Below are 27,612 nucleotides of genomic sequence, written 5' to 3'. Positions count from 1 at the left end.
CAGTCATGTTTATTGAAAACTATTTTATTTTTCCCTCTCTGGGCTGCGCTCAGTTTATGAAGCTGTCTCCGTCTTTGTAACACTGGGCTAGGTTGTGCAGCTCCTGTATGGTTTCTTCCATGTCATCTTGTTCCACACCTGCTGCCAGAAAACTGGCCCAGCGTCTCAAGTCAAGGTTGGCCAGTTCGCCAGCCAGGCGGCCCAAGGCTCGATGTAGCAGCGAGGAGGAACACAGTGTAGCGAGCACAGGGATAGTCTCCACTGCTGTGGGAGGGACAGTGGAGTCAAAAGTAAGAGAACCCAAGCTGTACCATCTCTCTAAAAGAAAGGAAGAGATCTGATTTCCTAGAATGGGTGAGGGATGGGCCAACCCCAGACAAAATATGAAGTGAGAATTGTCTTTTCTGTGCCCTTTTCCTAGTTGATGGCTACCTTCCCCCTCGATACCTATGGAAGAGAGAATTCATTCTAATAGGACAGAGCCTTAAGTTAAAGAAACTATGTTGCGGTGTTGAGAGGTCATTCAGCTGGGAAGGGGCCAGGTGTCCTTTGGGGTGACATCTTTATCTCTGTCCCATTTCTTACCTGTCCCATTGTGGGTGCCATCCAGAATCAAACCCTGTTGGTTGAGTCGTGAGGAGAAGAATCGTGGGTATGGAGGTACTACCCTGCATGGACTCAGCAGCAACTGGGATGAGCTGGGGAGAAATGGGGGGGGGGGTTTCTGTGCAAAAAGTGTTTTTACACAATCTTATGGCTCAGCCTTTCCATGTTTTTTTGCTTAGGTGGGACTGTGGGGTATAATAAAATACATGTCAGGGAAACAGATGATGGGGCACACAGAATTAAGAGACCTAGTTTACAGGGTCCTTGAACATCACAGCTGCAAGGAACATGAGAGATCATCAGGGCCAACTAGCTTGGTATGCACATGCAGAATCCAAGGCCCAGAGAATAGTGACTAGGGATGAAACTGCCTAGGGGAGAAGTGAGGGAGCAGGTTAAAGCCAAGAAATTATTGGGGGAAGGAAAGCATGGAAACTTTACATACCTCAGGACCCCAGGTTGCAACTGCTGTAAATACTGGGCCAGCACCTCCTCTCCACTGGTGCAGGCATGGAGTGGAGAACTTGGAGATGTACCTGGGGAGAGCTGACTGCCCAATGAAACACAGAAACTACTATTATCCAGAATGAGTTACATAGGGAAAGGAGGGTGGGGCTGATACCCGCCAACCTAACCTGACCTTGAAAGCCCTGAGGATGAGTGGAGAAAAGTTACGCTACTCCACAGCAAGCTGCTGTGTATAAATGATGGGAAGACATGCCTCCTTTCCTTTACCTGGTCTGTTGTGTTTTGTCCACACCCCGAAGCACCACAGACTGTGCAAAGCAGCGGGTGCCACTTGGCTCCCCACAGGCTGAAAGTGGAGTCCAAGGTATGGTCCCTCCAAATTGGGCCAAGGTATCTGGAAGGGAATGGCCAGGAGCCACAGGGAAGGGGATGGAGGCTCCAGCTATAACCACCTGAAAGTGGAGAAGAAAATCAGCTTATGGGTCCCTTGATTTTTCATTTGCTAATCACTTCTAGATTTCCCCATTGGGTTTCCACACCTTTCTCCCAGAAAAGCTCAACATGTCAGCCAGATGCATCATGGAAATTGGGGAGGCACACAGTCGATAGGGGACGGTGATCGTGTCTAGGGCTGTAGCCAGGAGGGCACTGCTGTGGTAGGGCAGTGTGACCTGAAGAAAGGAAAAGGAATAATCAGAAATGACTGCTTGGTGAAGGCAAATGTCAAGTATCCTGGGTAATTGGGGGTAGGGAAGCTAGCAAGGCAGAAATAAGTATGATGGATAGGATCTGGTATGCTCTGTCTTCAGCCTGTGACCTAGGATTCTCCCCTCTTCTCTAGACACAAGCTGGCTCCCCAAACACGGATCAGAGACTTACATCATAACGTAAATGTGGAAAGGTGACTGGGGGCTCAGGCCGAAGCCCTAGGCCACCCCCAAGGGACAGCGGACAGACAAGTGAGCTGTGAGCAGCCATATTCACAAGGCCTAGGGCTGTGTTGAAGAGACGATAGAAGTTTTTCTGGGGCTCCTAATTGGAAGAAAGGAAAGGATGATGCTAATGGCATCTTTTTTACATCTCTCATGCTGTCCTTGTTCTCCCTCTCCTCATACACACCCTTCAGGGGGCACAATAGTAGTGCTACCTTTTTCTCTGTATCACTTACCCCCAGGGTATAGGGGCCAGGGAGCAAGCCCCAAGTCAGGATTCCCCGTCCAGCATACTCATCCTGAAGCAATTCTGTTGCTTTAGCTCCTAGGCCAGAGAAGCCATCATGAAGGTCACACAGGATTTGGAAACCCTTTGACAGGGAAGAAAGATTAATAACTGATGGGAAAGACACAGACCCTCCCTTATGTCCACATAGCCCCTCAGATACCTGCAAGTAGTCACACTCTTCCACGTAAAAGTGTAGTCTGTCCTCAAGCTCTTCCAGGTAGGTAGGCTCCCGTAAGAGGCTTTCACCTTGGCCAAAGCCCTCTAGACGACCTGCCTCTCTACCAAACACAAATCCCATGATTCAGCAAGAGCTCTTCTAGCCATAGGTAGGGATCTAGGCAAACATCCACCAGCCCCCAGGGCCCTCATACCCATCATGGTTGTATTTCTGGATAATACAGATACTTCTGGGGTGTAGCTGCACATGAAGAAAGTCAGACCAGACCTTGATGCTGCCCTCAGGAGGGATTAGTGATTTAGGGGTGTGGGGAAAGGCTTTGGTAAGTGGTGGAATACCTGTGGAGAAGTGAAGAAGTCAGGCTTTTGTAACATGCTTTGGGGTCTGGTTGTCCACTTTATTTCCTCTCCCCCGCCAAAGGCCTCACCTTTACCATTGGGAAATGCTTGGACTCTCCAGACACCATCACTACTCATCACTCCCTAAGAGAAGTAACAAAATCCGCACTTAACTCCATTCATCCTAGGGAAGAGTTGGCATACCAATGAAAGCCTTAGTGGGCCTTGCCTTCTAAAATTATTGAAAGGAGTTCATTTATAACTGAAGAAAAGATCACCCATTAAAGTAGACCACTTTCTCAAAAACCCCTGGATACCAACAAAAGCGTGGAGATTAAGTAAAATAATACAGATCACTTTGTGGTAACCGAGGATGCTTCCTTTTCTTCTAATGGGTCAAGTTTTATATAGTCTTGTGCTATATGGGTTGCTGAAGGGATACAAACAAGAAGTCAAAGTACACCACTATAATGTAGGCACTGTTCTTAATATGGGAAGCAACCTGCTGCTGGGTCTCAGACCTCTCACCTCTGCACTCAGAAGGTTTTGAAGAAAGGGGTTCTTGGCTTGGAGTTCCTCTTTGTGAGTTGTGAGTTTACCTTGCCTGAAATAAAGATTGGCCCCAGGGCCAATGGTCCTGAGACTCCTCTTTTTAGAGCTGCAGTCCCCTAACCTGCCCACCCTACTTTTCTCATCCCTCACCAAGCAATAGCAGCATCCAGGTGTTTGTCTTGGTATAGTCCACCTTCTTGTTTCAGGGAATTCAGGCTGCCTGTAAGGAAAGAAGGGTTAGAGGTACCCAGAAGCTAAGGGCAGCCCAGATGAACTTTCCATATGAGCTTCACTCCAAACCCCTTTTCTACATTTAACTGCTTGAGGAATCTTTCTCAGATAGGTGGTCTAGTGGGACAAACACCTAAGCAGGAAGAGCTCCAACCTTGCCACTTGTTAGCTGCGTAGCTATAAGAAGTGACCTATATTGGGTCCCTTGTGAGTAGCCAGTAAGCTAAACCGGTGCAGGTGCCCATCAGGCAGCTGGACCTGCAGCTCAGAACCAACTCTGTGTATACCTTAAGAGAAGTCAATGAACTTCTACATGCCTCACTGTCTTCACCTACAGAAGGGGTGCTACACAGTGTCAGAGGGGTTTTGGGTGGGGAGGGAGGTGCTGCTTTATTATGAAGAAAAAATTCTTAAAGCACCATAGAGGTGTATGACCATTTTTGTAGTGCTAGCGTAAGGTGGTGGAAAGCACTCAAGACAGGAGATCCATGATGTTGGGTAAGTCACTTTCTCTGCATCTCAGTGCACAAAACGAAACCCTTCCTGCCTCTAAATCCTATGACCATGCTGATACTCTTTAGCTGCTAAACTAACTTATTACCTGGCGAGTCACTGCCCTGGACTGAACATGAATGGTATGCAGAATATTTGTGGGTCATCTGCAGATAATAATGAAGACATTTTTTCTTAAATCCTAAGATTGTAAAGGGACCTGAACAAAAATGATCTCCTTACAATTTCCACCAATGTATTTGCATTGTGGGGGCAAGTAGTACAAATAGATCCTTCTCCCACGTAACAGCCTTCAGATGCTTGAATATGTATGTCATATCCCCTGTAAGTCTGGTCTTCTTTAGGCTAAGTAATTCCCAGTTCTTTTACTTGAGCTTTCTATAGCATGATCTTGAGACTTCATCATCCTGGTCACTATCTTCTGGACACTGGATTGGATTAGAGTACACTAACACTATCACCTTCTTCCTGCTGGTCCTTATGCCTCTCAGTTCAACTTCAGGCCACATTCTTTTGGGGGTGACTTATCACTGTTGACTTAATATTGAGCCTACAATCCACCAAAGCCCCTAAATCTTTTAACGGATAAATCACTCTTTGGTGAAACTTCTCTTATTCTTTTACTTGTGAAGATGTTTTAAACTTATGAGCTTTTACATTTATCTCTATTAAGTGTCATTTTAGAAAATTCATTTCTAAATTTAGATTCAACCCATTCCAGATTGTCAAAATTTTTAAAATTAGTATTGATATATTTGGTTTTGATATGTTTCCAACACACCAAGTAATCCCAATCTACAAAGGAAATTCCCTCTAGGAAAAAAACAAACAAACTAAGTGTGTCGGATTGATCTTTTGGGATTCTTGGATATATCATCTAGTGTGCTGGCCATTCCTTCCTGCTTTGTGCAAATTCACATATTTGTAAAGAATATCTACCATCTGTGCCTTGATCCATGTCACCAAAAAAAATTAAGTATAACGAGGTCAAGTAGAAATCCCTGCAGCTATCCACTTTCCAAGATGACAATGAATCATTAATGACTACACTTGGCTTCTGTCCAGTCAGTTTCATATCCACCTAAATGCACTGTCAGCTCACATCTCTCCATCGTTTTTCACATTACGTTATCATTCTGTTTCACAAGAATTGCCTTAATTCAATGGTTTTTATCAAATACCTAAAGGCATGAGAAACTTTGTTAGAAACTTTGCTAAAGTCTACAGTATCTATGGCATCCTCTTGATTGATCAGACTAGTAACTGTAAAAAAGGAAATGAAATTAGTCTGGCCTGATCTGTTCTTTAAAAAACCATACTGGCTCTTGGTGATGACACCTTTTTTTTAAAATCATTAATCATTCTAGAATTTGTCCAGGAATTAAAATCAAGTTCACTGTCCTATGCAGACTCCATGCTCCTCCCTCTTCTGAAAATCAGGATAACTGTTATTGCCCTTCTCTAATTCTGCAGGACCACTGTAATCACCAGTCTTTCAGAGATCACCAATGATGTCTTAGCAGTTTTGTCTGCCAGTTTTTTAATTAACCTTTGATGTAGTTTTGACGACAAATCAAGTGCAATTAGCTGCTCTCTTACTTTTCTTCCCTAACTTAACTCCCTTGAATCCCTGTTTGGTCTGTCATTTCCATACTTGGAACTGGAAGGACCCTTAGATTTAGTTTCTTTCTAATACAGGGAAAAAAAGAAGCAAAATCAGAGTTGAGCAGCACTACCTTCTCTTTGTTCTCCATAAGAATAGTTTTATCCCAAAAAGCAATAGTCCTATTCCTTCTTTAATCTTCCTCTTTTCCCCAGTATTGCTTTAATACTTTTAACAGTATTCTTACAGAGAATTTCATGCTTTAAAAACAAAAGATCAATTCCCTGCTACCTACTTTTACTGCCATACGAAAAAGTGATCCATACCACTAAAGACAAGAGAAGTACACATCAAAACAAAAGTAGTTTCACTTTACATCTGGCAAACTGGCAGTGAGTAGAGATGGAAAAATATCAATAATGGAAGGGCTATGGAAAGAGGCATAATCACATACTAATTACTGAGCGTGTAAATTAGCACAGTCATTCTGGAAAATCAGTTTAGAATTATGGCTATAAAGTGACCAAATCATCCATATCCTTTGACTCAGAGAATCCAGGTATATATCCAAAGAGGTCAAAGAACAATCCCATAGATGTCAAAATATTAATAGAACATTTTGTGGCATCACAGAAGGAAAGACCAAGGAGCTCTTCTTTGGGGGAGTAGCTTAACAAATTGCAGTTCATTAATGTAATGTGTTACTGCTATATAAGAAACAAATATGGAGAATTCAGAGAAGCTGGGAAAGAGGAGTCATTTCACTCATCCCACCAACTTCTAATAATACTTCTAAGAAGATCAAAATAGCTCCCTTGCATGAGGATCTCTAATTCACCTTGCCTTTAACCCATTCAGTTCAGTTGTTTTTCAGTCATGTCCAACTCTTCATGACCCCATTTGGGGTATTGGCAAAGATACTGGAATAATTTGCCATTTTCTTCTCCAACTCATTTTACAGATGAGGAAACTGTGGCAAACAGGATTAAGTGACTTGCTGAGGGTCATATGGCTAGTATCTGGGCCATGTTGGAACTCAGGAAGATGAGTTCTGACTCAAGGCCTGGCACTATGCATTTCAACCACCCAGCTAACCCCTGCCTTTTACCCATACTTTGTGTATTTGCATATCAACATCTGAAACTTTGAGTTTTATTGCTGGCTCCTTTCTTAGATATCTATTATCTTCTATGAATTCATGTATGTATGTTATCTTCCTACATTATATATTTCCAAGAAGTCTTTTCCTCCTCTTAATTAAAAGCCTTTGATGAAATTGGGAAGACTCTAAACAAGTACGTTTTTACTAGCTCTCATTGGATACATTTCATCCCTGGTCAAGGATCCATCATTTCTATATTTTAGATGTCTATATTTATTTTATATGTCTGCCCTCAGACACTATTTTGTTCACATCCCAAATCTGCCTCTCTTCAGAAGACTTTGCCTTTGATTGGTAGCCATAGTTTAAAACAAACAAACAAAAAATCTGTGTGTGTGCTCCCAAGGTCTTTTGTTTCTTTTTGCTTATAAATCTTTAGCAGGGATTTTTCTAAGTTCCACTTGGCAATATCACATTAGGCCTATGTGAATCATCAATAGTGGGTAATAATCACATGGTTTGATGAGTCTTAAGACATACTCTGTCACATTCTGAATACTTAACCAAGGAATACTAGGAAACTTTTTCTCTTGTAGGATCAGTAAGTAGCTGTCTCTAAACCCTTTGGACTGGGTGTCAGTACTACTTACTCCTGTCAACTTTCTCTAACTCTTACTGGATAATCTCATCTGTCAAAAGCTGCAGCTTTTTATCTTCAGTTCCTTGAAGGACAAGAAGCATCTTCTTCTTTGGATGGTCCAGTTCTCTCTTTAGGAAGAATTTCACATCTGTTACTTCCAAGTTTGTAGGAGGTTTTCTTCCCTTTTTCCTGTGTCATATTCTTTCACCCTTTAATTTCTTGATACAGGTCAGCATTCCAGAGCCTTTTCTTTCTTTGTTTTAATATTTAACTCACCATTCCTTCCTGTTTTGTTGGGTTTTTTTTTTTTTTACTTTAAAGGAATACTTCATTCTCCCTGACAATCCACAAAAGTTAGAGTTATTCCTCCAACTCTCTTGCCTTCTCTTTTAGGAGGTAGGCCAGTGCTGCTAAGCTTAAATAGAAATTCAAATAAGGTTCACTCTATTTAGATCACTGAAAAATTCTCTGATCTGTAAGTTTTCTGAAATAAAAGATATTTGTGTCATCTAAGAAAGTCTGAAGAACAAGGTGGCTAGAAGGAGGGGGGTGTGGTCTGCACAGAAAAACTTGTTTCTGATTATGGGAAAAACATAATTGCTAGGAAACTGGAACTAGTTTGACATTCAGTCAGAGAACATAAAGACTTGGAAGGGACCTAAGGGATCACCTTATCTAGTCAATGTCTTCATTTTACACTGAGGAAACTGAGACCCACAGAATTTGCCCGAGTCCCACAGCTAGATCGTGGAAGGGCTGGAGCTCCGTGGCGCTGCTAGGAGTCTGGCTTCCCACAAAGTGCTGTGGGGGCTACGCGGAAAGAAAATACTCGAAGGGACCGTACGGCGCGGGGCCCCATATGCCCACCCTCCCTGCCTGGGGGAGAGGGCACAGCTCACCCTTCAGGTCCATGAGGATAAGGCGAGGCGTGTAGGTCTCCTGCCCATGCAGGGTCTGGCCTGCTCGGTACAGGACATCGGGGCACAGCTCTCCCGGAAGCTCCTTGGGAACGGGCAGCTCCTTGACTCCGGCCAAGCGGCCCAACGCGGCATCCTGTAGGGGACGGGAGTGGCTGGGGCCGGTGCAGGCGCAGGCCCTGAGCCTCCTGGGGCAGGGAGGCACGGAGATCGGAGTTTGGGGATCCCCTTAGGGATACATGGGTAGGGAGGGGCTCACCTACCTGCTGGTTCCACCAGTGTGCCCCCACGAAGCCGGCGAAGTGTCCGAGCTGCAACGTGAGCACTTCCCGGGCCGCGCCGGCCATCCCTCTCCGCCCGCTCCTCCCCAGCAGCCTCCCAGACCCACCCGCCGCTCCACGCTGATTGGCTTGCTGTTTCCGGAGGTGGGGCTGGTCCCGCCTCGCCCCATTGGCCCACACCCCTATCCCTCCCCCCTCAATCAACGATTCGTTGCGCTCGCGAACTGCCCGCCCACGCCCTGTTTCCCTGTGGGTCAGTCACGCCCCTTTCCTCCGCGCTGTTCAATCCGGCTTCCCGAGGAGCTGATTGGTCAGGCGTGAGGCGGAACTCCCTGGCTGAGAGCCCGGGAGAAGAGGTGAACAGCGCAGGCGCGGCCTGCCTGCTCCCAGGCACTTAGTCTGGGGATTCGCTGCCACCTCCGCGGGACTTTCAGTACTGGGCATACCCACGGTTTAACTGCTGGTCCTGAAGCTGTCTCCTGCCCGAAGGCCCCAGTCTGTGCCTCCATCTCGACTGATCTTTGGGGTAGCCTCCACCCGGGATGTCCTCACTTGACAAACATCCCGCCTCCCAACACCCCCTTTCCCATCGTTGTCGTGCTGGGGTGCGGCTGGAGCGAGTCCTGAATGGGTCCAGCCTCATGTCTGCCTCCTGGCTTCCTTCAAGTCCCAGCTACAATCTCACCTTCTGCAGGTCCGTTCTGCATATCCTAACGCCTTCTGAGTTTGTCTCCAGTTTACCCTGCTTGCTTGTGCATCGCTGTTTGCATGTAGGAGTTTGAGCTCCTTATGTCTCTAACGTAGCACAGTGCCTGGCACGCAGGAGGCTCAGCCCTGGGTTCTTCCTCTTGTTCTTCCAACTTTCCTGAGATGACGGCGGTCCTCTTAATTTTTCTGTTCTGTCCTCCCATTGATTCTCCTCTCCGATCTTAGAGGATATCTTCCTCCTAGAAGTGATCCTCCTTAAAGTGATCTTCCTCCTGGCTACAGTTAATAATGCCAACCAATAGCCTTTATTCCATTCTCTCCCTCCAGGACCATGGTCCATGAAAATCATAAAATCCCACAATTAAAAAAACAATTGAGGGGTTGTCTAGTCCAGCCCATACTAAAAACAAAAACAAACTCCATTATGACTCACTGGACAAATGGATATACAGTTTTTGAGAGAATCCACTGCTTCTCAAGGAGGTTAAATCTACTTTTGAATATTTTAAATGTTAGAGTATTTAGCCCAAAGTCAAGACTAAGTTTTTGCCCACTTGGTTTTCCCAGTTGTGGCTTCTGGAACCAAACAGAACAAGCCAGAAGTCAGAAAGAGGGACCAATCCCTTTTTATAGAAAATAATCAGTGTTCAACTAGCATGTGTGACAAGCACAGTTAAGCACTAAAGGTATAAGAGAGGTAAAGAACAAAAAAAACCAGGTGCCTACTCTTAAGGAGTTCACCAGGATTTGAAGAGACATCAGGCAAACAACTATGTACAAACAAGATATAAACAGGATAAATTGAATAATAATAATAAACATAGGGAAGGCACTAACATTAAGGAGAATCTGGCAACGCTTCTTGCAAAAGGTAGGATTTTGGCTGGATCTTCAATCAATCAATCTACATGTATAAGTGCCTACTATGTGCTAAATACTGGACATATAAAAGGAGTGAAAAGACAGTCTCTGCCCTCAACCATCGTGAGACAACATGCAAAAATATATATATATATACAAATCAGGCTATATACAGGATAGACAGGACATAATTAAAAGAGGGAATGTAGAGGGCTGAGGGGAGTGGGAGTCCCAAGATCCAGGCCAGAGCGTAGGTGAAGCTGGTTCCCGTGGAACTTGTGCTCATACAACCCTTATCAAAGCTCTCCATGACCCTGAGAACCTGATGTTCTTGCAGACCAGATAAAGTGAGCCCCAGAGCCTGGGAAACCAGGCTCGAGGAACCAAGGAACAAGGACATAACTGACGTCATGGGACAAACTCTGTTTGCACCTGATTGTGGTTTTAGCCTTTAAATACCTTGACCCTCAGATGAATAAACGGATTGCCTGCTTGCATTCCCGCCTGCCCCTTTCTTTTCAACCACTCACTGAAGCACTTCATGGATGCTGGCCACCCACATCAAGGGAAGGTGGGTGACAGAGCCAAGATGGACCTGCTGTAACTCTTCCCCCATAGCCCATAAAATACCTGTAAAAAAATGACTATAAAGAAATTCTAGAGCAGCAGAAGCCATGAAACAACAAAGTGAAAGAGATTTCCAGCCTGGAAGGCCAACAAGAAAGGTCTATTGCACCAGGTTCAGAGCAGAGCACAGTGCAGCCTTGATTGCAACATGGCACAGACAGGATTGGAACAGGCTTCAGGGCAGGAAATCATGGGTAGCAACTGCAGTTCCCAGATTTCTCAACCCACAAATACCAAAGACAACTTCAAAGGTCAGTGAAAAAACTTTTTCACCTGGGTGAGAAGGGAGCAGGGGTCCAGCCCTAGCCCCAGCCCCAGGGCAGCAGCAGCCACTTTTGGAGCCCTGGGCCTAAAGATTTTGGGGGAATTGAGCAGCTGATCTGGGTCTCAGTCCTGAGTGGCAGTCCTGGTGTGAGGAGAAGCACTAGCGTGGTGGAGGCTCTGGAAAGGGAATCCTACTTGCAGATCCTGGGCAGAAAAGCTTGTGGTTGCTCCCAGACCAGAGTGCAAGCCAGGAGAGGAGTAAACTCTTCTCCCTTGATTGTGCCACCTTGGAGGAACTGAGAACTTACAGGTCCCTAGAGTATACCCTCCACTTGACAAAGGACTCACAAATCAAGTAACTGGCTGGGAAAATGCCTAAAAAAGGGGGAAAAAATAAGTCTATAGAAGGTTACTTTCTTGGTGAAAAAGTATTTTCTTCCATCCTTTCAGATGAGGAAGAACAAAGCATACCATCAGAGGAAGACATAAAAGTCAAGGCTTCTACATCCAAAGCCTCCAAAAAAAAATGTGCAGTGGTCTCAGGCCATGGAAGAGCTCAAAAAGGATTTTGAAAATCAAGTAAGAGAGGTGGAGGAAAAACTGGGAAGAGAAATGACAGATGCAAGAAAATCATGAAAAGTGAGTCAAAAGCTTGCTAAAGGAGACCCAAAAAAATGCTGAAGACAATAACACCTTTAAAAATAGACTAACCCAAATGGCAAAAGAGGTCCAAAAAGCCAATGAGGAGAAGAATGCTTTAAAAAGCAGAATTAGCCAAATGGAAAAGGAGATTCAAAAGCTCACTGAAGAAAATAGTTCTTTAAAAATTAGAATGGAGCAGATGGAAGCTAATGACTTTATGAGAAACTAAGTAATTACAAAACAAAACCAAAAGAATGCAAAAATAGAAGACAATGTAAAATATCTCGTGTGTGTATATACATGGATATGTGTATATATGTATGTATATACACACTAGAGGGCACATGGTGAGCTGAATATGAAGGAAGAATACCTAAAAAAAATAAAATTTACTGTTGAATGGAATGTACTAGGAGTTAGAGAAAGGAAGAGATAGAATGTAGCAAATCATCTCACATACAAGAGGGAAGAAAGAGCTTCTACAATGGAGGGGAAGAGGGAAGGAGATGAAAGGAAATAATTGAGCCTTACTCTCATGGGATTTTGCTTAAGGAGGGAATAACACACATTCAATTGGAATGGAAATTTATTTTACCCTGCAGGAAGGCAAGAGGAAAAAGGATAGGAGAGGGAAGATAATAGAAGGGACAGCAAATTGGGGAATGGGATGATCAGAAGCAAACACTATTGTGGGAGGACAGGTCAAGGGAGAGAATGGAATAAATGAAGGGCAGGATAGGAGCAAGAAAAATGTGCTTAGTCTTTTACAACATAAATATTATGAAAGTGCTTTGCATAGTTACACATGTATGACCTATATTGAATTGCTTGTTTTCTCAACGAGGGTGGGTGGGGAGGGAGGGAGAGAATATGGAACTCAAAGCTTTAAGAATGAATGTTAAAAATTGTTTTAACATGCAACTTGAAATTAAGCTATACAGGCAATGGAGTATAGAAATCTATTTTGCCCTACAGGAAAATAGAGGGGAAGGTGGATGGAAGAAGGATGAGTAATAGAAGGGAGGACAGACTGGAGGAAGGGATGGATGAGATGCATGCTGTCCTGGGTTGGGGGGTGGGGAGAGATAGGGAGAAAATTTTGAATTCAAATTCTTGTGGAAGTGAATGTTAAGAACTGAAAAATAAATAAATTATATATTTAAAAAATTAAAAAAGAGAGAAAGCACTAGAAATGAAAGGGGTTTGGAAAGGCTTCCTTTAGAAGGTGAGATTTCAGTTGGGACTTAAAAGCAGGGGAGGTCAGTAGTTTGATCAGAACAGGAGAACATTTCAGACATGGAGGATACCCAGAGAAAATGCCCAAAGCTGAGAGATGGAGTTTCTTGTTTGTGGAACAGCCAAGAGGCCACTGTCATTGAAGGAATAAGATATAAGAAGACTGGAAAGGTAAGAGGGGACTAGGTTATTTAAGTCTTTGAATGTCAAAGGGAGTATTTTATATTTGCTGCTGGAGGCAATAGGGACCCACTAGAGTTAATTGAGGGGGTTGATACAGTTTGGGATGCTAAAAAAAAATCAAATGGAGGGGAAGATCCTCAGGGTTTCTAGTCAAAAGAAATACAATTATTATATACATTCACTCTGAATCACCAGGGCCCAAACAATAACCATTAAATGGTACTTGGGTAGGGATCCATTGTTGGCCAATCAAGGAGAGCCAGAGTAATTGAGGCATGGTTTTTAAGAAAGAAATCTAGCCAGTAAACCTGTTGTGTTCTAATCCTGAAATGTCAGGGTTCAAGGCAGCTTCTGCCTGGAATGAATGCACTCAAACCTTCTTCCAGTCAAGAGACAAGGATTAGTGTAATGCCAATGGGAAGGGGCTGGGTTCCTAGTGAACCTGCAATTTAATAGGAGTGAGACAGTTTTCTATATACAAAAAGGATGGTGAAAAGAATCTAGATGGGATTAATGAGTGGTCAGTATAGGCCAGTAGTCTGGGGTGGGCTAAGAGCACAGTGAAAGGATGTCAGGTAAGCTAATTACATGATCTGGGGGACTGGACTGGCCAGGTGCCTTGGGCAGAGGCACCAGTGATCTGGGCTGCTGAAATTCATAGGAAAATTCAGGAACTGGCGTGCTTTCAAAGACAGTCTTTTCCTTTTAGGGGTCTAGGTCCCATCATGCAATCAAACCCTAAGAAATCTAGATAGGTTTTAACCTGCAAAATTTACTTTCCTTTGAGTAGAGCACCCTTAGGTAAGGGTATGATGTCCCATGTGAGGAGGGGAGGGTGGAAGGGGAGAAAGTAAGAGGAAGGGAGGTAATGGGAGGAGTGGAGAGAAAAGGACCTGAGTTGCCCAACTGGAAATGACCAGTTGGTTTCCCAGTGTGCAGCTTGGACTTACAGATTATGGTTTGTCCTTCATTCTGGAAGAGGACCATAACATCAGGGATATAATGCCATGACATGCAAATGAATCAGATTTTAATGAGGAAGGGCTGTGCAAAGTTACCAGCCTCACTTTCTCCTCCAGAGCCATCTGGGTCTGATGAGGTTCAGACTCTGGGAGCCTCCTTGAACTCTCCTTGAATCTTCCCACTCAATCTGGCAGTCTCTTGAGGCCCATAACCTTTTCATTATCACTGCCCAAATCTCTGTTATACTTCCCACTCTTGATCCTAGCAAAATCCCATTCTCCAGGCTACTGGCTACTCGCCACTCCCATCAAGATCCTCCCTAGATTCAATCTTTATTCACCTCAGGATACTGGTCATTCCCATCAAGACCTCTAGACACCCCAGGCCACTGACCACTCCCATCAAGATCATCCCTGGAACCCCCAGACTACTAGACCACCTCCAGATCCCTCCCACTGTCTTTCTGTATATAAAATCCTTCTTGTCTCCATGAAGGCGCCTAGATTCAATCTAGCTCAGACTCAATCTAGCTCAGATTGCATCTGGCCCTCTTGTTAATACAAGCACCACAAATGGGGATGCTTCTTAAGAGTCAACCCAGAAGATGGCGGAGTAGAAAGACACACAAACTCAGAGTCTCCCCACACAGCCCATAAAATACCTATAGAGAGGGACTCTTAACAAATTTTGGAGCAGCAGAAGTGGAGAACAACAGAGTGGAGGAGATTTCCAGTCCAGGGTGACCTGAAAGGCCCATGGGAAATGTCAGTTGCACCAGACGCAGAGTGGAGCACGGAGCCCGGCCCAGCCTTGGCCAGGCAGCTCCCAAACAGACCTTGGAGGCGGAATCTCCAGTCTTGGAATCCCCAGTCGCAGCAGTGGGTCCGCAGATCCCTCAACCCACAGGCACCAAAGGTTAGTGATGGGGTTTTCTCAGCTGGCCAGGAAAGGAAAAGGGCCTTCCCATAGCTCCGGCCTCAGGCAACGGCCCCCAGAGGCCACATCGGGCAGGCAGCAGCAGTTGGCAGCCCCTACATCAGCCCGCATACATTGTTGGATAGTAAAACCCCTAGGGGCACTGAGGAGCTGAGTCTTACCTCAGCCTTTTGTAAAGGCCCTGAGGGACCTGGTCTTTGTCTCACACTGAATGGTGGCCCTGCCCATCCAGCTTATCTGAAAATCAGCCCCCAGTGCTGACTTGGTGGAACTAAAGGCCAGGTGGCTATGGAGAGATAACTGCTAAGATTCTGGACACAGAAATCTCTCCCTGTTTCCAGATCAGTGTACACGCTGAATTGTGCCACCTTGGAGGAACTGCGATATTACAGATTCCCAGAGTATACCCTACTCTTGACAAAGGACTCAAAAGTCAAGTAACTGATTGGGAAAATGCCCAAAAAGGGGAAAAAAAATAAGACTATAGAAGGTTACTTTCTTGGTGAACAGATATCTTCTCCCATCCTTTTGGATGAGGAAGAATAATGCTTACCATCAGGGAAAGACATAAAAGTCAATGCTTCTGTATCCCAAACATCCAAAATAAATATTCAATGGTCTCAGTCCATTGAAGAGCTCAAAAAAGATTTTGAAAATCAAGTAAGAGAGGTGGAGGAAAAACTGGGAAGAGAAATGAGAGAGATGTAAGAAAAGCATGAAAAGTGAGTCAACGCCTTGCTAAAGGAGACCCAAAAAAATGCTGAAGAAAATAACACCTTTAAAAATAGGCTAACTCAACTGGCAAAAGAGGTTCAAAAAGCCAATAAGGAGAAGAATGCTTTAAAAAGCAGAATTAGTCAAATGGAAAAGGAGATTCAAAACCTCACTGAAGAAAATAGTTATTTAAAAATCAGAATGGAACAGATGAAGGCTAATGACTTTATGAGAAACCAAGAAATTACAAAACAAAACCAAAAGAATGAACAAATGGATGATAATGTGAAATATCTCATTGGAAAAACAACTGACCTGGAAAATAGATCCAGGAGAAACAATTTAAAAATTATGGGATTACCTGAAAGCCATGATCAAAAAAAGAGCCTAGACATCATCTTTCATGAAATTATCAAGGAAAGCTGCCCTGATATTCTAGAACCAGGGGGCAAAATCAATATTGAAAGAATCCACTGATCACCTCCTGAAAGAGATCCAAAAAGAGAAACTCCCAGAAACATTGTGGCCAAAGTCCAGAGTTCTCAGGTCAAGGAGAAAATATTGCAAGCAGCTAGAAAGAAACAATTCAAGTATTGTGGAAATACAATTAGGATAACACAAGATCTAGCAGTTTCTACATTAAGGGATCGAAGAGCGTGGAATATTATATTCCAGAAGTCAAAGGAACTAGGACTAAAACCAAGAATCACCTACCCAGCAAAACTGAGTATACTACTTCAGGGGAAAAATGGTCTTTCAGTGAAATAGCGGACTTTCAAGCATTCCTGATGAAAAGACCAGAGCTGAAAAGAAAATTTGACTTTCAAACACAAGAATGAAAAGAAGCATGAAAAGGTAAACAGCAAAGAGAAATCATAAGGGACTTACTAAAGTTGAACTAGTTACATTCCTACATGGAAAGACAATATTTGTAACTCTTGAAAACTTTTTTCAGTATCTGGGTAGTTGGTGGGATTACACACACACACACACACACACACACACACACACTCACACACATACACACACATACATAGAGAGAGAGACAGAGAGCACAGGGTGAACAGAATAGGATAGGATTATATCTTTAAAAAAATGAAATTAAGTGGTGAGAGAGAAATATATTGGGAGGAGAAAGGGAGAAATGGAAGGGGGCAAATTATCTCTCATAAAAGAGGCAAGTAAATGACATTTCAGAGGATGGATAAAGTAGGGAGGTGAGAGAAAAAACATGAAGCTTACTCTCATCACATTCAACTAAAGGAAGGAATAAAATGCACACTCATTTTGGTATGAAAACCTATCTTACAATACAGGAAAGTGGGGGAGAAAGGGATAAGCAGGGTGAGGGGGATGATGGAAGGGAGGGCAATGGGAGTAGGGAGCAATTAGAAGTCAACCCTCTTGGGGAGAGATAGGATCAAAAGAGAGAATAGAATAAATGGGGGGCAGGACAGGATGGAGGGAAATATAGTTAGTCTTACATAACACAACTATTATGGAAGTCATTTGCACAACTTCACAGATATGGCCTATATTGAATTGCTTGCCTTCCCAAAGGGACTAGGTGGGGAGGGAGGGATAAAGAGAAGTTGGAACTCAAAGTTTTAGGAACAACTGTTGAGTATTGTTCTTGCAACTAGGAAATAAGAAATACAGGTAATGGGGTATAAAAAGTTATCTTGCCCTACAGGACAAAAGAGAAGATGGGGATAAGGGAAAGGAGGGATGTTAGAAGGGAGGGCAGATTGGTGATAGAGGTAATTAGAATGCTCGATGTTTTGGGGTGTGGGAGGGGAGAAATGGGGAGAAAATTTGGAACCCAAAATTTTTTTGGAAATGAATATTGAAAACTTAAATAAATTTAATTTAAAAATAAACAAATAAATAAATAAATAAAGAGTCAACCCAATATGGTGAATCTTCAATAAACTTTGTTTTACTTTGGCTGAAAGAAGACTTGGATCGAATTCATTTAAGCAATACCTGGAGTATTGGTATTTTGGGGTCCCCAGCACCCTAAACCTCAACAGGTCCAGTGGCCCAATATAGATCAGGACCACTGGAGATGACTCAGTTGGAGCATGGAGGATAGCTAATGAAAACCCTCTGAGTCAAAAGTATCTTATACAAAGAATAACAAAAATGGTCAATGTTGGTGATTGGTAGAGTACCTGTAGAGGAGTATAAGACTGGAAATGTCTGAGGGGGTCAGGGAAGGGAAAGGAGGGGAGAGATGGAATGAGAAGAAAAGGGTTGGGGGGAGAGAAGGGAGGAAAAACATTTGAAAGCCAGAGGATTATGTTCAACAGTAATAACAACAAGCTTGATTACAAATATAAATGGATGAATCAGTACCTCAAAAATCCCTAGACTAAAACAAGAAATAGAGTATTTAAATCTGATCTCGGGGGAAAAAACTTGACCAAATTATCAATGATACTAATAAAGTAGGGGGAGGGACAGCAGCAGGGTAGAGTGGATTTAGCACAGTTAAGTCTTTGTACAATTGTGCTTGACTTTTCACAAAGGTGTAAGCAATGGGGAAGAGGTATTGTTTTCACAAGAGATAGGAAATAGGGGAAGGGATATTGTTTTCTAAGAGGGTCACAAAGCCCAGATTAACAGAAACCAGCTAGAACTGGTTCTGGGGTTGGAGTATCTCCAGGTGGGTCAAGAGTCACAACTAAAAGGCAGAGGTATGTTTAATGATCTCATGAATATTATCTCCCCTGCCCCAGGTGGAGCCAAGACTTTATTTGAATGCACATATGATGTATGTATGAAAACATGTTAAGGGAGTTTGTATTGTCAACCTGAAAGTTTGGTTAAAAAAAGGCAAACTGGCTACATATATATTGTTTATTCCCTTAAAGTTAGCTGTTACATGGTCATGGAGCCAGAAGGAAACCCCTGACTGAATGTTACAGGAATGACCAGGCTTAAATCTGTTTTAGGACAATCCAAGGATGTCTGTGTCCCTCAGATTTATGGTCTCTATATGTGTTTAACTATTCCATGAGAAAGGAATTGTCTTAATTGAATAGGTTGTAAATACAATAAGATAAGAGAGTTGACAAAGTGTCCATTGAAATTACAGGATATCTGTTTTCCTTACCGTTAGCATGCCATAGCACAGTATATGTGCACAAAATATTAAGATATGGAAAAAGTCCCATTATTCAAGATAGTGTCTCAGGTTAAGGGTCTCATAAAGTATGCTAAGTCAGCCCCATCTGGCCTTGTAGACATAAGAAGAGGTATTCTCTGAGTTTAGTTCAGAGAACAAAGAAACTGTTAGGTCTGGGCTCTTCTTCTGATTGATTAATTCAAGCTCTGGCTCTTATTAAAGTCCAAAAATGATATTAAATGTTATCATTATGAACAAGATGGATCAGAAAGGTGCACACCTCTGAGGACCTCCTGACTGGGACATGGTAAAAGAAACCACCAGGGGGTGTGTCTCTTTGTAGAACACCCACGCTTGTAACCTCGAATTAAAAATTGAAAGGTTTCCTGACTTTTAAATCAAGTGTTGTTCTTTCTAAATGAGCTCATTTCTCACAACCACATGTGGGATATTCTTGGCAAACATACTGATGCAAACAGGTCATATACCTAATAAGTGTCTGAGGCCAAAGACGAGTGTTCCTGACTCCAGGCTCGGCACTCTTTTCACTTCTCCACCCAGCTACCCCAGGCCCAAGGAAGTTGAACAGGCTTGGATTCACCCTCCCAGGCACTAAGTACCAGAAGAGGGAATGCCACATTGAGACAAACTCATGATGTTGAACTATTTATTATCACATTTCCTTCACCTTGCGGTCTGTTTGTGTCTCTAATCATGGAGAAACCATGATGAAAGAGCTCAGACTCCTCTGCCTACTTGCTGAAGAGGAGGCCTTTTCCTAGTGCCCTTCAGTGCCCTTGCAGCAGATTAAAACCACAGAAGAACTGAGAGCAAGACCAAGAAGATCTGAAGCACTTACCATCTGGAACATGCATTATCAGCCAGTTCTGTTTTGCACAGAAATGAACTGCATGGCAAAGAGTAAGAGTTTTTCCTTTGTCCTTCTCACCATATGAAGGACTCATTGGAGTTCACCGAAACAGCCTTTTATTCCTCCCTCGAGCCAGGCAGAGTCCTAAGCATTGTTAAGACAAAGGCAATAACAGTTCTGGATTTAAGGAAATCACATGCAAATAACTATGGACCTACAATATATATACAGGGTAAGTTGGAGATAGGGATCAGCTCAGGGAAATGGTCAGGAAGGATACAGAAGACAAAGCTGATAGTAGGGTGATCAAAGTTTATACTTTTCAAAGAGTCTAAGAGCTCTAGGGTTGACTTCAGCAATAGCAGACAAGCTTTAATAATAATAATAAAAATTGGAGTGGCTCTGGATAGAGCCCTGGCACTCAGAAGGACCTGAGTTCAAATCCAGCTTAAAGAAAACAGACCCTACAGGACAACAAACCTGTTCAGCTCACCCAGCTGACAAGTACTCAAAACACTATCACTATCAAGAAGAGATTCAAGGTTCCCATGACCCAACAAGCATGATTGATCCTCTGAATTGCCAATCCACCAAGCAATGGCAGCCACCAAGGCCTCTGGCCAAGAACCTTTTCCTACATCCAGGAGACCTCATTCAGGAAGATCTCAAATCTTTGACTCTTTTAACTCATTCTCACAACTTTAAAATTACTCCTTCTGTACACTTGCTTCTTAGAATCTAGATTCAATTTGCCTGTGCTCCTCTCTATACTTGGTAGCAATCAACCTAAAATGAAAAAGCCTAAAGTTGCCACATCTTTTTAATCAATGTTGTAGGCTATTAAGGCTGAAAGGATTTAGAAAAAAAAGAAGAAATGATCAGGGCAGCTGGGTGGCCCAGTAATTAGAACATGGCCCTGGAACCAGGAGGACCTTAGTTCAAATCCATCCTCAGATACTTACTATGTGACCTTGGGCAAGTCACTTGATCCCAGATTGCCTCAAAGAAAAAAAGAAGAGGAAATGATTGCTTTTCATAGCTTTGACTATACCCTCATGCTTCTAAGAATATATGATATATACGATTTAAAAGTGAGTGTCATATTCGGTAAGATGAAAATACCTGACAATACCCAATATGCTTGTCCACAGATGTTTAAAAGTGTAATAACAATTCTCCTAAGGAAAGCTGCCACGATCAAGCATATCAGGAAAAGGTCATGACTGAGGATCTGTACCCTGAGTAAGACATTTTCCTATGAATGTCTTGGGATATTTTGAAATGTCATATTATTAAGTCTTCTTATCATGGGGGAAGAATCATTATGAGTAAATACTGAAGCAAATGTGCTTCACCCATTGACAATCAGCCTGGCTCCAGGATTCCACAGACCTCTAGTCTCCACTGCCAGAACAGAACAGAATTGGGCCCAGACATTTGCCCGCCACATCTGTGCTGATCCCACCTCCTTTTCTACCTTTCTCATGGACTGATCATCTCATGGACCTTACTCTTGCTTTTGGGCAGATGGAAGACAGAGCCACAAAAGCAGCACAAGAAGGAAGGGGCCACAGGAGTCAAGGCAGATGCTGAGAAGAAAGTCATGGGAGTCCATCACAGGACCTGCAGAGATCCATGGTACAGTGACAGCATAGTGGAAGTATCAGCTCCGGCAATCTACAGCTCCATGTTGGGGTGGAGGGGGAGTGGTAAGTAAGGCCCAGCAGGGGACAAATAAGGCAACCCCTTCTACTCCCTTTTCTGGTTAGTTGCGGACACAAGATTCTTTGTTCTTTGTCTGTTGCTTTCAATCTAGATTTAATTTGCCCATTACAAAGATTGTTGGCCAGAACAAAGGCTAGGCTGTGCCTATTTTGATATAATTATTATTATTGTACCTGTTTCTCAGATTAAATTCTCATCTTCTGAAGCTCTTGTACGCTTAACCTACCCTGATAATCCCTTTGGAATCTTGAGCTTCCCTAATCTCATCCCATCTAATTTTATCCACTGCCTTGACCACCTCCATTTACCCATTTGTAGAAGGGGTGCAGGGAGAATATTATGGAAATTCAGTCTGTACTACTTTGAGGGAGATGCTGAAAAGAACTTAACCATACTTGGCATGTGGAGACAAAATATGAAGATACATAATAGAGGGCCAATGGGAAAATGGTGCATGTGTGTAATCACTGTATAGGTATTCTGGAGAAGTAGAGAAGAAGGACCTGTTGTACCAGGGTGAGAAAACTCTTGAGAATTGTCATAGACTGTGACTAAGGATATTATAAAACGATTGCTAGCAATACAGCTAGGTGGCGCCATAGGACACAGTTCGGGGCCCGGAGTCAGAAAGATCTGAGTTCAAATGTGACCTCCTAATTTACTAGCTGTGTGGCCTTGAACAAGTCACTTAATCCTGCTTGCCTCAGTTTCCCCATCCGTAAAATGTGCTGGAGAAGAAAATGGCAAACTATTCCAGTATCTTTGCAAAGAAAACCCCCAAAGGGGTCCCAGAGTGGGATGTGACAGAAATGACTCAGCGATAACAATTCTAGCCACAGATGATCTAAGGGATGAAGCTAGTTGTCCAGAAATGTGAACCCCACATATGGGGGCATCAGAGACAATTCTTGCCATCTGGATTCTTCTGTGCTGAGCACAGAGATGCTCTAGTCATGTGATAAGATCATCTGCATGCTGCTGTTTCCATAGAAACCCCAGAGCAATCAGCAGACAAAAGGACTCCAATTAACGAGGAAGCTGAAAGGCACCTTAAAAGACTTCATTCATTCCACTGCATGTTATATTTGTGAGAAAGGTGAGGACTGAAAGAGTGAAAAGCAAAGATGGGGGCATTTCCCCCACCCCTTCGTGGTCTTTATTAATTTAGGTGAAAAGACATTTGGGGGAGGAAAGAGGAAGGAAGAAATGTTTTCGGATGACAAGTTTTTTCCATTTAAGCAGGGACCACACAGCTCATTTCATTTACAGGCAACAATGCAAGTGGAAGAAGAAAGAAGAGTACAGCCCCAGTGGAGACTCCCACAGCTTTAGCTTTCTCTGACCGACTACACTCTGAATAGTTTGGGGGCTCACGCTGATTCAAGCTAATTCCCTCTCCAACGAGCTTCTGTCCTGGCAGCAGTACAGAGTATGTAAAAGGCACTGACCTCAGGATGAAGGGCCCTGGATTTTGTCTCTTGTTGGCGGTATGACTCTAGGCAGGGCGTTTAACTTTCCTGGCCCTGTACAATGAGAATGATCTTAGCTAGTCAATCTTCCATCTGTGCAACTGTAGCAATAAGACTTGATTGATTTTTTTTGTGATGCGTTCTGCATGGTGGTAGATGCCTTGGCTGTTACAGAAGAAATTTACGATATTACCTATCCCAGGTAAGGGATAAGTAGTACAGCGGAAGACAGGAATTAGAAAGATCTGGGATCTTGTAGCCTTTTATAACACCATCTCATTGTATGACTTCAAATGGGTCTACTGAATCAAATGAGTCCAATTCTTTGGACTTGTCTCTCCTACTTGTAAAACAAGGTTATCTGTTCTTCCTTACCATAGAAGCATGCAGTCAGGATATGGATAAATTAGTGAAAAAAACATGTATTAAGAGCTTGCTACACTTTGCTAAGTGCTGGTGCTACCAATTTTAAAAGCTAAGAAGATCTCTAACTGTGAGACCCTGGATAAGATACTTAAGCACTGTTTGTTTCAGTTTCCTCAACTCTAAAATGGAAGTGTCTGAGGCTGGATTAACACTCAGGTCTTTCTGACTCCAAGTTCAGCACTCCATTCACTTCATCACCTAGCTGTCTTCAATGACATGTTATCGTCACCTAAATCTGGCAAACAATTGATAAATATTTGCTAATGATGTTGGGAAACTAAAGCTTTAATTGGTAGTTTGCTTTAATCGTAACCCTATGTATTAATTGATCATCAGTCATAACTTAGATGTAACTGTACGTAGATGTAAATGCTCTTTGCCAGAACTAGCAAAGAGGCCCCATCCATCAGCCTGCTTCTGCGTTGTAATGAAAAAAGACTTCTATGTTCCCCTTGCTTGGAAACTGGAGCATTCTGTTATCATGGGAGGGCAGTATTAATTGACAAAGACTTGCCAGAATGGCAAGGGAAACATATGGCCTCCACCAGAGCAGAATGGGAACCTAGTGATGAGCACTGATATGAGATACTCTTGTTGGTACCTTTTGGGATCAGGTTGGTGTTTATTCCCAGCCTTCTAGGAATCATCCCTTGTCTATGTTTGTATTGTTAAATAGTCAGGAATATTTGATTGCATCTATTGATGAGTGCACTGAGATGATGAGTCTTATGAGTGTACTGTCAACTGTAATAAGCATGGAGACAGTAAATTGGTTTTGTCCATGTACTGTGGATTACGCATTAAGCAAGTCTCATAACTTTTCAGCCTTACTTCATTGTCTGTAAATGGGGATAATAATCGCTCCTAGCTCACAGGGTTATTGTAGTGATCAAATGAGATAACATATGTAAAGCATTGTATAAGTGCTAGCTTTTTTGTTATTATTATTGCAAAGATTCCAAGTCAGTGGTTCTAGAGCTGAAAGGGTTATGGAAAATAGGCCTGCTATAAACTCTATATGGAGCTATCTGAAAAAAAGTTAAGTCATTACTCTCCTAAATGTCACGTTCTGCACTCTGAGAGTAAATCATAAATGCAGAGGTAACTAATTGGGTCAGTCTCAATACTGGTGAGGTGTAAGAAATGGCCCTGGATTTCTCACCTGGAATCTGGGCATCCAAACTGAGAGCCATGTTTCATGATGCCCTGATGTCTGTATGCAGAAAACATCCTGGCTCCAACTTAAAGGAAATTAACCAACTGGGACAATTTGGCTGCTACTGGACCTTTCACACCTGCCATAATGTGACGTGCTGAGCTTGCAAGATGGCAAAATATCAACATAGTAAGAATTTAAGGTTAAACTGATTGAGGAGAAAGCTTTACTCTTATTTGTAAGTAGTCTTCTGTTAGTTTCCCTGAATTACTCTCACTGCCTTTGATTTATTCCAATCCATACGCCACCATTTCAGGTTTGAGTCCTGTATCTAAATAAGTGATTCCATTAAGAATTATTTGATAGTACAGTGTAGCCTTTAAGCCCTCGTTGCTGGAAATATCCCATAATGCTCCTGCCTACAGTTATGAACACACTGACCACAACACTATGCTCTTTAAGCTGTATGGTAATCCATAATCACCTCAATTATCAAGAGATTAGTAGAATGTTCCTATCCATTTGATATTTATAATTATATTCCCTGCATTGATTTTCCTGCTAGCTGTGCTCTAATATAAAGAATCTTTTATTAAAACCATGTAATGAAGGAATAGTTGAAGAATCCAGCTAAGCTGAGAGTGGAAACACAGCCAACACTGAATTTGAATTCAGAGGTCTTTGGTTTGAATCCCAGCTCTGACATGTACTACCTATGTAACCTTGGCCTCTCTGGGCCTGTTTCTTCATCTTTATGTAATGGGGGTCTGGAGCATGTACATACCCCATCAGTTTGCTCAGCTGATACAGCTGCCCTACAAGGAAACCTTAGGAAGTTTGCTTCTAAGAGAGTAATGATGATATATAAGGAAACCACTTTGAAGGGATTCTGGAGCATGTGTGGACATTCTGTAACTGTTTCTGGTTGGCTAGAAGTGATTACAAGAGCCTTTTGGGATTGACTGTGAAGCTAGAACTTTTGGCTCCTTTCAAAAGGCCTGAGTTTGGCTTTGGCTACTTCTTGGCTTTATTTGAGTGTAGGGGAAACCTGGTGACTCTTTCTTTTACAGCATCAAATGAGATAATATTTATAAGCACTTAGCACAGTTCCTGGCCCATAGTAGGAGTTTAATAAATGTCTATTGAATGAATGAATGTTCAAGCGAAGTGTGCTGGGGAGCCGTGGTTGATGGAGGCTGACAAAGGCCCTTATGAGACACAAACAATGACACAGCAACAGACAGCTAATGCTCATGAGCCAAAGACCCAGCTCACAGCAGCTTTGCTTCCCTATGTTCAATTTGTGATGCAGCTTTGTGTCATATGCCACACTAGGTTATGTGACATTATTTGATTGGTACTGGAAGCTCATTGTCAGCTGAAAGGCCCCTGAGACTAAAAATCAGTAGGATAGTCTAACTTTCATGGATATTTTTACAAATTCTAGAGAACAGTGATTATCTCTGTGACTATATGATTACTGACTAGATTTGGTGAAAGATAAAGACATGATTTTTGGACCAAAGGTGGTGGAGGGGAGGTGAAAATCCATGCTGAACTAATTACCTACTTCTTATGTGACCTTGGGGAAGTCACTTAAAATTTCTGGGCCTCATCTATCTATGAAATGAGGAAGGTGAACTAGATGACCTTTAAGGTGCCTTTCAACTGTAAATCCTACCATTCAGGGTGTCTGGGGTATTCAGGGAGGATTAACACTTCTGGTTCCAGGGCTTGTTGAATACTTTTCAGGGCTGTTCATCCACCGAAGTCCATCTGTCACCTAACTCTTACCTATGACTCCAAGAAACTTGTAGCATGTGCAGTGGCCCCACCTTGGTGAGATCATCTTGGCAGAAGGGCTTAACCAGGTTGAGGATAATTGAGAAGCCTCAAATCCGTTGGTGAGATAAGGGGATGTCTACCCAAGTATGTGAAGACTTCCCTGGTGGAATGGGCAGATGAGAACCATCTGTGGTGCTCTTAGAGCTTGGTCAGACATCGAAGACAACAAGGTCATCCATGGGATCCTAGGCTATCACCCAGGATATCACCAACTAACTTCAATGACTCAGGAATAGTGAGTGAGGCCAAGGATTTTGTGCAACTCTGCCTCACTTAAATCCAATTCACTCCAAGGTTAAGATATCACCCCATTATATCACTGGTCTTCTTCAAAAACCAAAGGATAAATAAGAAGCAGTAGGGGTGGGGTGATTTATGTACTCAGTCCCACCCTACTTCAAGTCAGTGAGAAGATTCCCAATCAGTTCTAAGACTCAGATCAAGTGGGAAAAGACCTTTGAATTGGAATCATTGCACAAGAAGCATTTTGGATAGGCTGAGGGGATTAAGCCATGTCCCTGGGACTTTCTATCAATTATAGAAAGAACTGAGAAAGGATTTCTTCCAGAAATTGGAGCAAGTGTGTCTCCCAGCATAAGCATGAAAAGGAGCCACCTGGATGTTGGGGTAGGGTTCAGATTTTAGCTTCAGCCTTGGCCAGGTCTCTTTCTTCCCTCCATCATCCTGTGGCAAGAGGAGACCTCATGAATTTCGAAAGATTTGGAAGATTTTGAACTTCTTATCTTACCATGAGTGTCTCAGGCATATCCCCAAATGAACTGATGGAGTGGAAAGACACACTCAGATTCGCTTTAGCAGAATTCCTTGAGCATCTGACAAATGGGAGAAGAGGATTTCTAGCAACTAAGAGCTGTATGTTACCCCACATGTTGCCACATGTGCAGTCTTAGCTGGAGCCCACTTTCCCCTGGACTATGTATGTATTCTTGAGTGTATCAGAGACTTGGGGCGGGGGGGAGAGAGAAGAAGAGAGAGGGAAATACCAACTATTCTTACTACACGAAAGTACTATTTTAGTAATACCTCTTTCTAAAAGCTCCTTAAGTCTAACTGACTAAATGATTCTTTAAAATATATATGTATATATATATATATATATATATATATATATACACACACACACACACACACACACACACATATATTTAATGTATTTATTTTTAGTTTTCAGCATTTACTTCCATA

At 42.8% G+C, this 27,612-nt stretch overlaps 2 protein-coding genes and 1 long non-coding RNA gene across 4 annotated transcripts in view; 2 read left to right on the top strand and 1 right to left on the bottom strand.

The window, feature by feature from the left end:
* Positions 1-3,178, top strand: part of GON4L (gon-4 like) — a 92,802-nt gene extending 89,624 nt beyond the window's left edge. Inside the window, exon 33 of the mRNA XM_072637814.1 lies at positions 1,916-3,178. The gene's annotated coding sequence lies outside the window, so the exon portion shown is untranslated. The remainder of the gene's footprint in view (positions 1-1,915) is intronic.
* MSTO1 (misato mitochondrial distribution and morphology regulator 1) lies at positions 4-8,745 on the bottom strand. Of its 2 annotated transcripts, XM_072637823.1 has the most exons (14): positions 8,633-8,745; positions 8,352-8,505; positions 3,514-3,583; positions 3,340-3,415; positions 2,901-2,955; positions 2,667-2,811; positions 2,456-2,573; positions 2,243-2,377; positions 1,954-2,106; positions 1,614-1,745; positions 1,342-1,526; positions 1,052-1,156; positions 586-698; positions 4-264 (listed from the first exon to the last, which is right to left on the bottom strand). In XM_072637823.1, the coding sequence occupies exons 1-14, from the start codon at positions 8,714-8,716 to the stop codon at positions 50-52; spliced, it is 1,740 nt and encodes a 579-aa protein (XP_072493924.1). In that variant the 5' UTR covers positions 8,717-8,745; the 3' UTR covers positions 4-49. The 2 variants fall into 2 exon arrangements, with proteins under 2 accessions (XP_072493924.1, XP_072493923.1); XM_072637822.1 differs by having other exon boundaries at positions 2,243-2,573.
* A 1,117-nt stretch (positions 8,746-9,862) lies between these two features.
* On the top strand, positions 9,863-12,464 carry LOC140522413 (uncharacterized). Its single transcript, XR_011973333.1, has 2 exons — positions 9,863-11,097; positions 11,561-12,464. It is a non-coding gene; the product is annotated as an uncharacterized lncRNA (long non-coding RNA).
* The last annotated feature ends 15,148 nt before the right edge of the window (positions 12,465-27,612 follow it).

Source organism: Notamacropus eugenii, chromosome 2 (genome assembly GCF_028372415.1).
Source record: "Notamacropus eugenii isolate mMacEug1 chromosome 2, mMacEug1.pri_v2, whole genome shotgun sequence".
Lineage (NCBI taxonomy): Eukaryota > Metazoa > Chordata > Mammalia > Diprotodontia > Macropodidae > Notamacropus > Notamacropus eugenii.
This window is presented reverse-complemented; position numbering and strand designations above follow the sequence as displayed.

Excerpts from the sequence above, each read along its gene's own strand:
- MSTO1 (XM_072637822.1), bottom strand. The coding sequence starts at position 8,716 with ATGGCCGGCGCGGCCCGGGAAGTGCTCACGTTGCAGCTCGGACACTTC. Across the intron at positions 8,506-8,632 it reads CACACTGGTGGAACCAGCAG|GATGCCGCGTTGGGCCGCTT; the intron begins GTAGGTGAGCCC and ends CGTCCCCTACAG. Across the intron at positions 2,812-2,900 it reads AGCATTTCCCAATGGTAAAG|GTATTCCACCACTTACCAAA; the intron begins GTGAGGCCTTTG and ends ACTTCTCCACAG.